General features: G+C 33.5%; 1 protein-coding gene across 4 annotated transcripts in view; it reads right to left on the minus strand.

The window, feature by feature from the left end:
- The window catches only part of LOC129273363 (prominin-1-A-like), a 39,355-nt gene extending 23,448 nt beyond the window's left edge, over nt 1–15,907 (minus strand). For 3 of the 4 annotated variants that reach the window (XM_054910390.2, XM_054910388.2, XM_054910389.2), the window contains exons 1-6: nt 15,782–15,899; nt 13,918–14,256; nt 9,432–9,484; nt 8,696–8,901; nt 4,905–5,025; nt 1,591–1,654 (exon numbers count right to left, since the gene is read on the minus strand). In XM_054910390.2, coding sequence (XP_054766365.2) covers nt 1,591–1,654; nt 4,905–5,025; nt 8,696–8,901; nt 9,432–9,484; nt 13,918–14,155 — 682 coding nt within the window. In that variant the 5' untranslated portion in view covers nt 14,156–14,256; nt 15,782–15,899. Of the gene's footprint in view, nt 1–1,590; nt 1,655–4,904; nt 5,026–8,695; nt 8,902–9,431; nt 9,485–13,917; nt 14,257–15,781 lie in introns of all 4 variants that reach the window. The other variant, XM_064107581.1, reaches the window with a different exon arrangement.
- Between the last annotated feature and the right edge of the window lie 249 nt (nt 15,908–16,156).

The following is a 16,156-nucleotide window of genomic DNA, read 5'->3' on the forward strand; positions in this document are numbered from 1 at the left end:
ATATATATTCTTTTAATTAACATTCTTTAAATTTCAAAGTTGAACATCGTTCTTTCGAGGACCATTTTCTTTTCTCTTCAAAAGGACAGTTTTCCCCCTTCTTTCTGTTTACTGATTAATTAACTAACAAAATAAATATTCATAATATACAGCTGCTAATCCAGGCATATACTAGGCTGAGGTGTTTTAAAGTATTAAAACCAATGTGAAAACTTTCATTTGTTGTACTTCACTACTGTGTATTTATAAACTTTAATGAACTGATTTATGTACATGAGTCAATCAAAACATAATAAATTCACATGTAAATAAAAATAAAAACATAAATAAGTTGATTTAATATCAGGGAATTGAGTGGATTCACAATGAAACAGGATATGAAATATGAAATTACCTTTAAATTGTGAAAGTTTGATATATATTATCTATTCACAAATTATTCATTTACATTTTATACTGAGAACACTACCATGTGAGAAAAAAAAAATTGACACCTCACACAAACCCCCAATTTCAGAAGAAAAAAAGAAGTCATAAACGCATAATCATTATAGATACCTGGAAAGATTATCTTGTCCAAAATAATTTGATACCAAATTTATGTGGTATGTGTTAACACTTGGATGATCAGGAGGTATTTTTTGCAGTGATGTAAATTTTGATTGTTCAATAAACACTTTTTAGTATCAATTCTCAAGTTAATTTCATTGAAGAGGTATAAATTGCTAATATGTTTACTAACTCATGTAGGATGACAGTAATGGCATCTGGGGTTCATTCATTGCATTCATGCCTTACTTTGGCACAAATCAACATTTACATCACTGCAAAGAATACCTCCTGATTATCCAAGTGTTAACATATACCCTATAAATATGGTATTAAATTATCTGAGAGAAGATACTCTTTCCAGTCATATGATTATGCATTCATGACATATTCTTTTCTTAAAGTTGGGATTGGTGAGGCGTCAAGTTTGTTTTACACACACGGAAGATTTTGTTTCAATACATCAGTATTGATATTATAATACTAGTTTTTTAGTAATCATGAATCATAGGTTTAAAAACATAATTGACGTCATAACATTGAAGTGTGCGTGGGGGAGAGGACGTATGACACAATATATCATCCTCCTTTTATTTGGGTTATAGGTTCACTCATTTAGTGTCTTGAATGATTCCTCTCATAAAATAAAAACTTGTGAAAGTATACATGCCTTGTATGCAGAAGTTGCTTTTTACAAGCAATTTTAAACTATAAATGAAAAATGGTGACTTCATTCTGTTTGGCTGATAATCAAGTTTAATATTTCTCAATTTACACCTGCAGTAATGTGAGGCATTGATTCCATCCAGCTTTTTTTAATAATGAATACTTCGATTTTGCTCTGATATGCCTTGGAAATTTTCATACAGAAACCTGTTTGTTGAATATTAGTTTTTTTATTTTTCCCCAATAAAACAATAAAATGTTTTCCCCATTTCAAGTATCTTTTTAAAGTGCATTTTAAATATTGACTTTAAAATTGCACAGAAATACAAGAGGACTTTGCATTAAAATCAGAAAAACACACAATATCATACTTACTATCAAGTTTCTTCACTGCAAGATTTTTCACTTTGTCAACTTGGTCCAAAAGAAAATCAATTTCCTTAATAACCAAATGAAAAAAGAGAGATATAAATCAATACGATGAAAAATATTGAAAATACAATACAGCTAATAACATTATTATTTTTCTTCTGTATAAACCACAATAAATGAACATAACTTTAAATAATTAGAAATTAATATTATTATTAAATATTAATTATAAGTAAAAGATAATTACAATATTATTTATCAATGACAAATTCTTCATAATTTGTATATTTTTTTTCAGGAATAAATGATGCATTTTGCATCATATCACACACATGTATGCTATTTTCACCTTAAATATATTAGGGGATTTCATTTTCAAGTGAGGCATCTTCATAAATCGGGGAGCTTTTTAACTCCCCAGAATCCAGTGATTATCAATGACAAGGCAACTGTTATAAGCTAATAAAACATTTGCTTCTGATGGGCAGGGACCAGGGGGCAGGGAGCACAGTCGACAATGACAATCACTGTGGGAATGCCCCCCCCCCCCATACATTGGTTCATCAATGAGATACAGATCAACTAAAAATAAAGAACATTCAAATGGTTTGGTTCAGAGAGTTTAATTTCTACACCTTCAGTGAAGGCTCTTGCTACCAAGTACCTACTAAGTACTAAGTGACTTTTTGGAAAATTGTCTTTTGCATTAAAGGTGATAGTTCCAAGAAGATTGATTCATATGAAATTTGGCATAATGCAATGAATACTAAAGGCAGAATTCTGCTTTGTAGCAAGTCTTGTGGTAAAGAGGACAGTACAAATCGGCTTCAATTCTTAACCCATGATGATGCTATTTCTTTTACGCTATTTGCTTTTATTCCTACATGGAGGCTCAAAATATAATAGAATTTCAATTTTAGTATTCACATTCGATCGTTCATAATTAGGAATATTCACACAAATGATAATCTCTTGAAAATCGGAGCACAACAAATCATGTAGTGTACACCATGCTTTACAAGTACAGTCAGCTGTGCTCATCTCTAACACGAACAAAGAACCAAGTAACTAACTACTTATAGATAATGTCATTCCCTCCTGGTTGCTTGGGGAAACATGGCCAAATTTCCTCTTTCCTCTTGCTTAGAAGAGACCGAGTATAAAGGCACTTGGTTTTTATTAGAAAGAACCATGTGACTCATAAACCACAACCATACAGCTCAACACAGAGAAAGTGTGTCCAATCACTCACCCACCTCATCCACTATCATACATTCATCAAGAAATACATTGCATCAATTTTAGGCAGAAAATTGTGATTATTATCGATTGGATATTCATCTTTCTTTTTTCTAATTGCAGAACTTTTGATGGTCAATCGGTCATTGTATTAAAGAAAAGCATATGTTCTTCATGCTTGTACGTATAATTTACTTATCACAAACTTTTAAAATACACGTTTTTATATCACTACTTGGCATGAGTCACATACACTGAACAAATAATACATCATGGGACTATACACAAATGCTCAGTTAAAACATTCCAGTTGGGGGGGGGGGGTAAAAGTCTTGAAATTCAAAGGAAAATCATTTTTATTGGACTTTCTTCTTCTACTATATATTTTTCCTAAATCACATGAAAATAACTTGACAACGCACAATGACCGTTTCCACTTTTCACATAATAGGAGTCCCCCTTTAAGAAATGCTACTAAGCCTAGTACAAAGAAAGCTAGTAAAAGATTGGAAAGCCAACCTTTAGTTGTAAAACAGAAATCCTGCAGAATGTTCGCAGCAGGCAAAAAAAACCTTACAGGGAAAACCAGTATATTTCATGAAAGCTGCAGGTTTTGGGGGCAAAGGCAAAATAAAATCAAATGTTACTCTTGGCCCCTTGTGGCATGTCTGGATAACACTCTAGTTGCACTGTGTCTGAGTACTATCTCTAGAGCCAAAGTGAGGGGAAAACCCCAATTACTATGTTATTATTATTATAGATACTAGAAGGTTAAATGTGGTAAGGTAGTAAAGGAAATGGTTAAAGGAGGATAAATTGCTAACAAAAACATGATTAGTTATAAGATACAATAAAAATATAATAATGTAGAAATAGGCAATAAGACCACAGGTATACCAGCATAATAAATTTGTAAGGTATATATAAAACAAAATATGCACTGTATGCATATTTATTTTGGAAAATTTGATTACATTTGAAAGGTAACACATTAACATTCGTTAAAAAATTAGAGAATTTACCATCTTCTTATTTACTTTTGGAAGATGTTGACACTCCATTTTACTTTTCAAACTTTAAAACTAAGCATCCCAAATCTGCATTCATTTTCTGACATTGTGGCTTGGAATACCCAATGTTGAAAAAACTTACATTTATTACAGTACAATAACATTTGTGTTCAGCAGAAAATCATCTAATTTATGGAGTAAAAACACCACTACAAGGTCAGTAATTTGGTATTTATAATGCATCAGCTCCGATGGGGAACACCGAATTCTTTAATATTATTTTTTAATAGAATTCTATTCTCTATCATATAAAAACACAAATTGCAACTGTTCATTACCACTGTAAAATTACACATTAGAATCCATTCAATATATCTCATCAGGTTCATCAACAGCCTCATGGACCCTGTAACACAGATTGCAGTGATTGATCATTGAGATTATTTCTATGATTGACTACATTGATTGATGTGCATGATCGATTGTATGGCAAGTTCCCCCAAGTCTGCGCAGTCCCCCTTGTCTGCGCACACGCGTATCTGCGCGATTCTAGTAAAAGAAGATACGCAACGAGCACAAACTTTTCACATGCAATACATAGACAGGTATTCATAAAAAAATCTGACTCAAAATGGTGGAAAAATAATGAATTTAGGGCATTTCATGTGACGGCCTCAAAATGCAGCCTTTCTCATCAAAATCCCCGAATCGTGTGCAAAGTGAATGAGTGCGCAGACATGGGGTATAATTTTTTTTTCAATCTGAAAATAACTGCCCGAGGTTTTTTCAAGAAAATCCTATATTTTCTTTAATTTTTTAATGAGAAATTTGGTACACTTACTCTTAATAATATAAGGAACATTATTACCGGTAACTGAAAGATTTTGTGAAATAAAAAGAAATTCATGATCAATCTTAACTCAAATTGTTAGGTGCGCAGACTTGGGGCCCACCATCATAAATCAACCCAATGATCAATCACTTGAACCTATGTAAAACATGGCACTGGATTGCAATTTTCTTTCAAACAAAACACATAAAGAAGAAAATAAATTCTATTTTACTTACATCAACTGTCTGATTGACATACATGATGAGGTCATCCATGTTGGTTTGTATGTTGGGTTCAACTTTACGTAGTCCAGAAGATACGTTCTGATTTGCAATGAATGATATACCAATACCTATACTGGAAAAACAAAAGAAATATATGATTCTTTTAAATAAATGCAATAATAAAGTCAAGGTCTGTATTCTGCAATCTGTTTGAGGCCATGCATGGTCATGGCACTGGGAAGCGGGGGAAGGGGGGGGGTGAAAGTGGGGTGCTGGGTGTGTTATTCACCATCTAGGCAGCTTCCATGGAATGCCACAAGATAGGAATTTAAGCCAAAATGACCTCATTTTTTTGCTGATCAAATTTTTCCTTCAAAACCTACACCTAGTATAAAATCATTCCCAGGGCCCTAGCCATGGTTTAATTCTGTGCTTAAATTTTAGGAAGCAGAAAAATTGAAAAACCTTGTGTGTAAAGTGTTATTTCATTATTATTCACTGGTGAAGATAACTATTTCAAATCTTCTCAGGAACTTAAATGATTTAAGGGCCAGATGTGCAGATCAAATGAACCTCTCATGTGTGTCAAATAGTTATCCAGAAGAAAACCACAATTTTAGTCCAGAATTAATTCAGAGTTGAATATGGACCAAAAGGTGTTTTGGAAGGTAAGTAATCAATACATTTAAAAAAGGGATTGTCCCTAATATTGTTGGGGTAACTAGACCTTGGGGTGTTAACATAAAGAGATAAGCGAAATATTTACAATTAATTGTAACTTTTTTGTAAGTGGTTTTACATCTATAGACTTAATACAGTTATGCTTAATTGTACAATTTTATCTTTACACTTTATCTTTTCATGGTACATGGCACGATGGTACATCTCCTGTTCTGAGGATTGTCAAAGATCTTCTTTTTTATTTTTGTGATCAGATCACCTATCAAGTGACATCCTTTCTAAATTTCATCCCCATGTTCCTCTAAACATATTTTATCACTCTTTGGAATATTTGGCAGTCATTTCAGAGCTTTTTTCACCCAAGCAATGATATTCCCCTTAACCCCCACCAATGTTTCATGGAACATTGTACCTCATGAAGAAAATAAATGTTACCGCGACATATGTACTTTCAGAGCTCACTTCCTCTTCATTCACCATACTTATGATAAATATCATGGAAAATTGAATTTATTTTATATCGAGCAACTGTAAGATAAAAAATTGCCTATAATTAGTTGCAGCAAACTGAAGGGAAAGTCTTCAAACTTCAAGGTTAAAAATCATAGCAATGCTATCTAAATCTGCTATCAACCTACACTGTAACTTTGGGAACAATGAAATCTATTATCGGTAAGCGGAAAATGATCACACTAAAGATCACAGAACTGTAAGTGAGACTATCACTGCTTGGAAAAGTACACTACACCTGTCTTGTAGGCCATGCTTATTTTGCTCATTTGAGTCATTTCTCAGTAAATTACATATTTTCTCGCAGAATCATTTTGGCTCATGCGTTGTTTTGTACAAACACTTGGGTGGCCATTTTATTGGATTCTGTTCCAACTCATTTTGAAATTTTCAATGGCATACGAACAAAAAGACTCAAAATTTTCTTCATTTACACTGTAACAATTATCAGCATAAAGTAAAGAGAGAGTGCGCATTGTTACAGTGTAGTTTCATCCCTTTAGTGTATTGAGAAAACACCTATTTACATTTCATAACTTTTATTTTTTCACAAAAAATCATATATAAAGAAAATCAATGAAAGAACTAGTCTTTACAGATGCAAACACACGGCATAAATTATCAATCTGCCATATCAAGATTAAAAGAAAAACGCATATGAAATGTGTAAATAAATTCTTTACATAATTCATTATTTCATTTAAATCCTCAATTTGCACAGGTCTATGTTACATTGGAGAGCACACACTTTACAGCAGCAAATCATTTTAAGGAAATTTCTCCTTCCTACTCAAAGGCATCAGAGCTAAAATTAGCCTGTCCTTGCATCCACGATTCATTCACACTTGCCAAGGTTAATGCTGGAATGCAGGACAAAACTTTTTGTAAAAAAGAATAATGAAAAATTAATGAATTTGATTGAGTGTACGGGTTGAATTAAACAGGATCTGTACATTTAAGGCATGAGAAGTTTCCCTGAGACTCTTTGAAGGAAATACGTAGAGAATCTGAACTTTATCAAGATCAACAGTCTGCATGCATAGGTTTCCTGATACACCTTGAAACTTCTCCTTGGAGATGATAATCCGGAAAACAAAATCTCAACAATGGCTCCAAAATGATATTTAATAGATCTGGCACGAGCAAAGGATCTACGTCATAAAAGCAATACACCCAATCTCCATGCAAAAATGTAACAAAATCTCATAAAGTCAATCCCCCCCCCCAAAAAAAAAAAAAAAAAAAAAAATGACATACATGTAAATGAAATGATAATCAAATAAATGAATAGTGAATGAATGTTAATGCAAATGCCAAAGTGGTGCATTTCGCTTCAGCACACTCAGTTTTTTACTGGCTAGTTTTCATCATTTCTCAATTGTGGGTTTGCATGCATACAACCTATTTAGATCGAGACCTTTGATGATGTATGCTAACAATTAACTTAGATTTCAAAATCAAAATTAAATCATTGACAACTCTGAGTGCTAAAGTTCATCTTTACTTTTTAATAATACTAAAAAGAGAAACTAAAATCTGGAAGAATGAACAATATTTCATTTGATGTTGCAGAAATTATTTGTATCTAAATGACTCAGAATACTAGTAGTTGAAGATGCCTGATTATATTAATATTTTTTTCAAGTTCAAGGTCAAGTTTGTCTTCATTCATCCAAATCTGATATTTATTTTGTTCCACAACCTCAAGTAAAAATATCTAAATACCATATTGAATAAATAAAACTATTATGTGAAATTATATACAGTGAATATGAACAGACGTTTACACAATTGCCAGAAACATACAGCCTACACTTGATTATGTTACGGTATATTATCAGTTACATGAATATGGTGGCCTCGTTAGCGCAGTAGCTGTAGGCAGCAAGTTAGTCTCATAATCTAAGGATCGTGAGTTCGATCCTCACATGGGGCAGGCTGCTAACAATTTTGTGGCCCAGTGGATTAGTCTTCGGACTTAGAACAGAGGGTTGTGGGTTCAAATCTCAGACATGGCGTAGTTTCCTTCAGCAAGGAATGGATCCACAGTGTGGTGCACTCGACCCAGGTGAAGTAAATGGGTACAAGGTAATTCCTTGAAATGCGTATGCACTGTAATAACGGCTACCAAGCTAAAGCCGTGTTAATATCCAAGTCTTTTGGACGCGCATAGAGATGTTATATTCATAATGAGATATGCCCTATACAAGAACAATTTACTTTAGACAAATTGGCATAAACAGAGGTACATCAAATAAAAGAAAACTTTGGTAAAGTGAAATAATATCAAATAACATTATCAAATTGTTGTAGAATTTCAATTTTCAAGTGTATGCATGTTAAAATCAGACTTTTGATATAAGTTGGAAAATAATTTCTTTTTAATCGTGTTATTTGGGTTTCAATTAAAAATAATTTTAGTACAGTTTGTTTAATTAAGCATTATGAATTCAACCAGGCTAATATCACAGGCTTTAAATTTTAACAATGTGATGGCAAGGCAAAATTTCTATAGCACTAATGGGAACAATAGGAAAGATACAATGGCACAGGATTAATTTTAGCCCTGTATTAAGTTAATGAAAGTGAAATAATCAGGGAGGATTTCTTACGTCATAATGATGGAGACGATGAGTAGCCCACAGGCGAAGCCCGCCCTCTTCCATGGTACGTTATCTTCCTCTCGTTGTAGCATGTGAGCCCCACACCTATCACAGCAACGACAGCAGCAGAAGATGATCCCAGTTATAGGCATGAATATCATGAAGATAACTGCAATGGCAAACAGAGCCATGAACGCTACTGTGTGATCCACATACTGCAAAAGAAAAGTACAAATAAATTTTGGAAACAAAAATCATAATGAAGAATATTGTTCGATTACATATTTTGTAAAAAGATAGTGAAGTGGATCCTTGTTATTTGGTAAACAATCTTCATCCCTAAACCATGACCAGTCAATTAGAACTAGTGTCAGATATAATTAGCAAATTTATCTTGCTCTAAGGCTAAAAGCAATAACAGGTCACCTGATAGATTTTGGACAATCACGTGATTACGATCCATAGCAAAATTTCATAAATTATCATTAATGATAATCATTTCTAGGGAACCACAAAACAGTGGGCTAAACCACCAAATATGGTAATTTTTCCTTAATTAGTTTCAGTCTAACTCAACACTAATTAAGTTGAATAAAAATTGTAAACGACACATTTCGTTCTTTCTAAAATACAGTTTTCACTTTTTGTACACAACTCACACAGGCTTTATTTGCAAAGATTTAATTTTCTACTCAAATTTTATTCTTAATCAGATTTAACCAGACAAATAGTAAAGTGGACTTACCAACATTGGATCTGAAAAGTCTACAGTTCCATTGATTATTCCTCTGTAAAGATCTGTGAAAATATTCAGTTCAAAGAGAAAATATAAAATATGTGATGTAATTATGAACAAGTGGAATGCCTCTGGCAGTCTTCCCTGCATTACACGATTCAATATAGCAGCAGTGCTGACTTTGAAAACAGCTATTGAATAGGATAATTATTCACAAAAGAAAACATACATATGATAATAAAATACTATGTCCATTGACCCAAAATGACCTTTGACCATGATCATGTGACCTAAGATGTGTGCAAAACAATCATTCATACTTGATTACCCTTACGTCTATGTTTCATGAATTACTGTAGATCCATAAACTTTAAGTTATGATGCCAATTCAACAAATACCCCTAACATGGCTAAAGTTTATAGATCTTAAATGACCTTTGATCTTGGACATGTGACCTGAAAGGCTGAAACACGGATACAGGATATTCAGGGATACATGGTTGCTCTTATGTGAACTAGATCCATAAACTTTTACATTTGTGATGACAATGCCACAAATACCCCCAATGTTACCAAAGTTTGTTAACCCTAAATGACCTTTGACCTTGGTCTCACACAGGATGTTTAGGGATACTTGATTGCTCTTATGTCCAAGTTTCATGAACTAGGTCCATATACTTTCTAAGTTATGATGACATTTCAAAAACTTAACCTTAATTGGTTAAGATTTCAATGTTGATGCCGCAGCCGTCGGAAAAGCCGTGCCTATGCCCTATGGTCTCGCTCTGCTATGCAGGCGAGACAAAAATTATCATAATACAAAAATTATTATTTAAAGGTCAAGTCCACACCAGAATAATGTTGATTTGAATAAATAGAGAAAAATCAAACTAGCAAAACGCTGAAAATTACATCGAAATCGGATGTAAAATAAGAAAGTTATGACATTTTAAAGTTTTGCTTATTTTTCAAAAAACAGTGATATGCACAACTCAAATGAGACAGTCGATGATGTCCCTCACTAACTATTTCTTTTGTTTTTTATTGTTTGAATTACACAATATTTCATTTTTTTATAGATTTGACAATAAGGACCAACTTGACTGAATCATATAATATTAAACAATGCTCATTCCACATGTTCAGTGAGGAATTATTCATTGTTTCACTCGAGGAGAAAAATAGAATATTCCCCATTTCATGAATAATAAAAGAAATAGTGAGTGGATGACGTCATCAGTCTCCTCATTTGCATACCCACCAGGATGTGCTTATAACTGTTTTGTGAAATTAAGCAAAACTTTAAAATGTCATAACTTTCTTATTTTACATCCAATTTTGATGAAATTTTCAGTGTTGTTGGAATTTTCTCTTTTCAATCAAATCAACATTTGTGGACTTGTCCTTTAATGCTTAAATTAATCAACAAAGATCTTATCATTTGTCATTACACAAATTATTTCTGGTTAAATTTTAAACTGAAAACACAAAATATGATAATGGCCCGTATTCTGAAGTCAGGTTTAATTTAAACTCTGGTTTCAAGTTGTAGTTTAACCATGGAAGGCCAATTGAGACAAAAATCTCTAATGGTCAGTTTAGTTGACACTCAAATTATTCAGAACTATCTGGAAGTAGTAAGTAAAATAGTTTTCTCAATCATAACTAATGAGCACAGAAAAATTTTGAAATATATAATGCAAACAATCTTGGCTTCCCATAATTTGGCATAGACTTAGACCATGGCCTTCAGAATACAGGCCAATGTGTTCAGCTCTTCAAAACATACAAGAGTGATATTAAGTGAGCATAATTCTCTTGCGGTAATATTACAAATGGCTCGGATCTAACTTTCTTAAAAGGGCTATAGCCATTGAAATGCAAGTTGCTTCCATTATGCAATTCTGTAACTCGAACTATACTCTTCTGAATGTGTTATACAAGATTAATAATTTTCGGGGAAAATATTGTTTCAAGACTGACAAATTTTGCTTAGACTATACAAAAAAAAACCAGTACATATTAAGGGTTATGCAAAGTCTGCAAATATCATCAACCCCATTTCAATTAATGGCAAACAGATATTTGTCAGAATATACATGTCGGTATAAAGAGGGGGAAACTTGGTAGGGGTAACATTTTTGTGATGTTTTCCCCTGGACCATGGTACAAATAAGTAATGGGGAATAATGTTAGGGCTGTCTTACAACACTAGAATACATGATGACCCAAAATTGACACATTTTTTTAATAGACAAGTGTTTTTTTGTTATTGTTGTTTTTTGTTTTGTTATAAGAGGTGATTTATCATGGATCTGATATCATTCATTCAGTGAAGTATCAATATCATATTCACAATATTATCAGGTAATATCTGAAATTGCTGCTGCATCACTAAGAATTAAGCAACAACAGGAGTTCATGGATAAACCGAAAATTGAATTTTTAATAATAGTACTAAAATAAATTCAAATACTTCATTGACAACTTTTAAGCTAATGTTCAGATTACAACTCTCATTTAGACAGTGCATATCAAAAAAAAGTTTACACTTCGAAAAAGCCCTGGGAATTAAAAAATATACAACATGTTGGTAATTTTTTCACATATATTCTTGGGTTTGGGTCTCATCTATCCAATGGAAGTAAAAGTTTTGACAGAATGTTACACTTGAGTGAGCACTGTCCAATTTTGTAAAGCTCGCAGAAATGATCGTTTTCACGCTGTGTCAAAGGGAAAGGGCGAAATCAAAATTACCCTGCGAAACATTTCTTATACATTTCCCTTGCACTTTTAGTCAATTGAAATAAAACGAATACATTGAAGCATTTTGTAACAATTTTGCCTCCCAAACTGAAAATGTCAACACTTAGTAAAGCACAACCTTTACCCTTTTTGTGCCAGCAGGATCTGTGGACATAACTGAATCTGAACAAAAGTTTATATCAGACATCTCCAGCATTTTTCAATAAGATTTTATCATTTAAAGTGGTTTTACATTTCATTTTTCATTCAATACTCGTTTCTCAACACCTTTCCCAAGCTTGACGATGATTAACAAAATGAAAATCAAGCCTAAGCCGTTTCATGTAAATAGCAGCTCAGTGTAAAGCAAATATCGTCACGATGGCCTCGGTGTGTGGAGCACAATGCACTTTCCGAAGTGTTTTGGGCAAGGAAACAATTTAAAAAGGTAAAAGATATATTCAAATAAATTTTACTAGCTAAATTCCATGTGTTCTTCATGATAAAGGTCTAATTTTATTCGCATAACTATTTCAAAGTTCTGCGCAAATCATTTTTCACTAACTTTTCAAAAGTACGTGGTGCTCACTCAAGCGGAAATATTTTTCGACAGTTATATCGTCATTCGCTTAAATGGATCTGTACCACTGTTAAAATGTGGAAAAATCACCAGGATATTACCAATGTTTAATTTTACAGGATTTTTTCTAAGTGTAAACCTTTTTTTTGATACGCACTGTAAAGGAGAGGCCATAACAAATACTTCAATAATCTGGTGACATTCTTGGAGAAAATGTTATAATGATCCCTTATATTACAAAAACATGAAAAATCAAATCCTAGAGATCACCGAGACAAGTGCATAGGGATTGGGTGAACAGGTTTCAGGTTACCTAATAGGACATGTGGTAATCCACCTACAGTATTCTAATGAGGAAGACTCAACCAAGTAACTCTATAATGACTAATAATTTAATGCGCTTTTTCCTGTCTGTTCGGTGACAAGTGTGTGTTATCTAGTCTGATCTTTGCCTTTATATAGATGACATGATATTCTCTGTTCACAAACAGAATTTAAATTTTTTTTATTAAGTTTACTCAATAATGACTTTTTGGCACTGATTCAATAAAGAAATTTAGTGTTTTTTAACATATATCTGATCATGTTGCATGAAAAATAATATATTCCATAAATCCTAGTATTGATGTACTGAATTTAAGAATGATGTTATATGTTTGGGAGATTACTTGTGGCATACCCGAGTCATTCTTTATTAAATTCTCCTAGCCAAGATAAAACATGTACCATTTATTCTGAATTAAAATAATGAATCAATATTCTAGCCATGTATCATTTCACAGAACAAGCACTGATAACCAACACATTGCATAATATTTACCATAAATGCAATGCATTGTATATTGCCTTTTCTCTGGATGAGCTAAGATAGATATGATGTTGAATATTGAATCATTGGGACATAGAGTATCTTGATAAGAAACTTCAATGAACAGTTCTAAACGAGATGTAGCAGGCACAATATTTTTTTTTCATAGGGGGGGGGGGGGGATGGGCTACTTTTCACAACTTACTGCACAAATCGGCATCATTGGAAAACCTTTTTAAGGATTTTTTTTTTTCCAGGGCTCTTAATCATTTTAGGGGTGAAAATGCCAAAAATACTCTGTAATCTTTTCCCTGCCAACCCACCCCCCCCCCCCCGATTCAGAAGTGATGACACATACTCACCCCATGGTAGTTCTTTAGGTGGAAGAGCTTGGATAAAAGCCACAGCGACTGTATTAATATCCCTCAATGTATGTGGCATCTGAAGAAGTCCTGACTGATAGTCCGGTTCTGGTGGGAATGCGTCCCATTTAATAACACCATTGTCTTCACTGAATCCTTGAACCACTCCAAGAAGCACTGTACAAATTATCATAAACTCATATAACCTTGGTCTACTACAAGTCCTTGGTGGAGTCATTCTGACTGATATGATTGCAAAGTAAATTTAGGAAATAGAGGTTTGACGAAGATCTTGGAAGGTGAATGTCAATACATTAGTCTCCGTTGATGATGAGGTATCTAAAGTAAAGAGATATAGTTTACAGCATTAGACAAATGAAAACTACACTCTAAAATTCGTGCAATAATATATAATCCCTGTGCCTTTAATAGCCAGCTCTGAAATTTACTATTCTAAGTATACAGTACAGTTAAACAATCAAATAATTGAATCCAAAACAAGTGCATAAAATGAAAGTGAATGAGATTTGAATTGGCTCTGAATCTCATAAAGTTAATGCAATACTCTTGAGCATGTTTGAACTGGCTGCCTGGTCTTCAAAAGTTTATGAAGTTAAGAATAGGGACCTCATTTTTTTAAAAATAATTTTGTGGAGTTTTATGACTGGTATGTGTTTTAATAAACACATGTAAACTTCATTTTGCACTCTAAAATAAAAACTTTATAATAGAACTGACAGTCAATCTTTTTTCTTCTTTCAAAGATAAACCAATTCAGATAATGGTCACCCAAGTACATGTATGATGTTAAGTGTTAACTAGCTAAAATATTTGAGAAAAAAAAAGATATATTTTCATATTTAGCAAGGAATGATAGTCCTCAATTTGCAACAACTCCAATATTGCTGTAAATTCAAACTTGTGATTAAAGAGTACAAAAAGATCTCTCGCTCTCTTTCTCTCTTCTGCTGTTTCTGAAACTATAAATAGGCAATTACATGCCTTTTTGTACCTCCAGAAATGATCAAAGTAAAATTTTCCACATTTTTCTGTGTAATATAAAATAGTGACCTTTAGAAAACATCTTTGCTCTATAACATATTGAATGTTATAAATCTAGGCCTACATACATCAAAATAATTGTACAAATTTTTTAATCAGCATGTCATAGATCCCCACAAATTAAATATATATCAAAGAAAAAAATCCAAAATATTTTTTAAAAGATAGAATCAGAAGGTAAAATAGAATGAATACAGCAAGAACCAAAATATATATTCATCATCATCAGCATCATCAACTTCTTCATTATCATCATCATCATCATCATCATCATCATCATCATCACCATCAACTTCATCATCATCATCTTCATCATCATCAACATCATCATCATCATCATCATCTTCTTCTTCATTATCATCATCATCAACTTCATCATTAACTTCCTAAAATGACAGACTAAGATGTACAGAGAAGGCCTAACGCTAGCTATAATACTTGGACAATTTTCATCAGTTCATCCATAAATCAACAAATACATTTAACAAATATAAGGGTGAACGTGTGCACACTAAACAGGTAACTGAAATTACGGATGTGGTTTGACACAGGCCAACGGCGACGAAGCAGCAAAACAGCGGGGTAACATACCGGAGGCCGAGGGGGTGCGGACTGGATCTCGGAGAAAGATCCTGAGCCAATTCCCGATCCCGGCAAATTATGCAAACTAAGGAAGCGATTGGGTCGATGGGGGTTGGAATTAGATAGATGTCCAAGGAAAATAAAACAAAGGCTTGATTCCAGAATCTACTGTTCCCTGTGCAGTAATATTTCCCGCGATAGAAATAAACCAAAAACTTACTTATTGCCAGAAGTCTATGACAGGACAGCAGACAACCAGATTTCTTACACATGAATGCAGACTCAGAGCGAAAGTTTCAGCAGCGCCTAAATGCACTTTCATGACTCGACTTCTGCCAAAGAGTTTTGCACGGGGGTTGCTTGCGGAGCTATGTGGGGTTCTCGATCGACAAGTGAATCACTCCCTCCCTCGGCCTCGTGTATCCTACACAGCAGGCGGATCCAGGGAAGGGGGGGGGGGGGGTGTAGAAGTGGCCCCCTATTTGCGGCGCAAGAAGGGGACAAGGAGAAAAAGAAGAGTAGTTATGCGGAAGAGGAAAATTAGAACAGTTTTCGGAACTGAAGTGGCTACCCTGGGTCTATGCCCTGGGTAAAC

This window comes from Lytechinus pictus, chromosome 12 (assembly GCF_037042905.1).
Source record: "Lytechinus pictus isolate F3 Inbred chromosome 12, Lp3.0, whole genome shotgun sequence".
NCBI classification, from domain to species: Eukaryota; Metazoa; Echinodermata; class Echinoidea; order Temnopleuroida; family Toxopneustidae; genus Lytechinus; species Lytechinus pictus.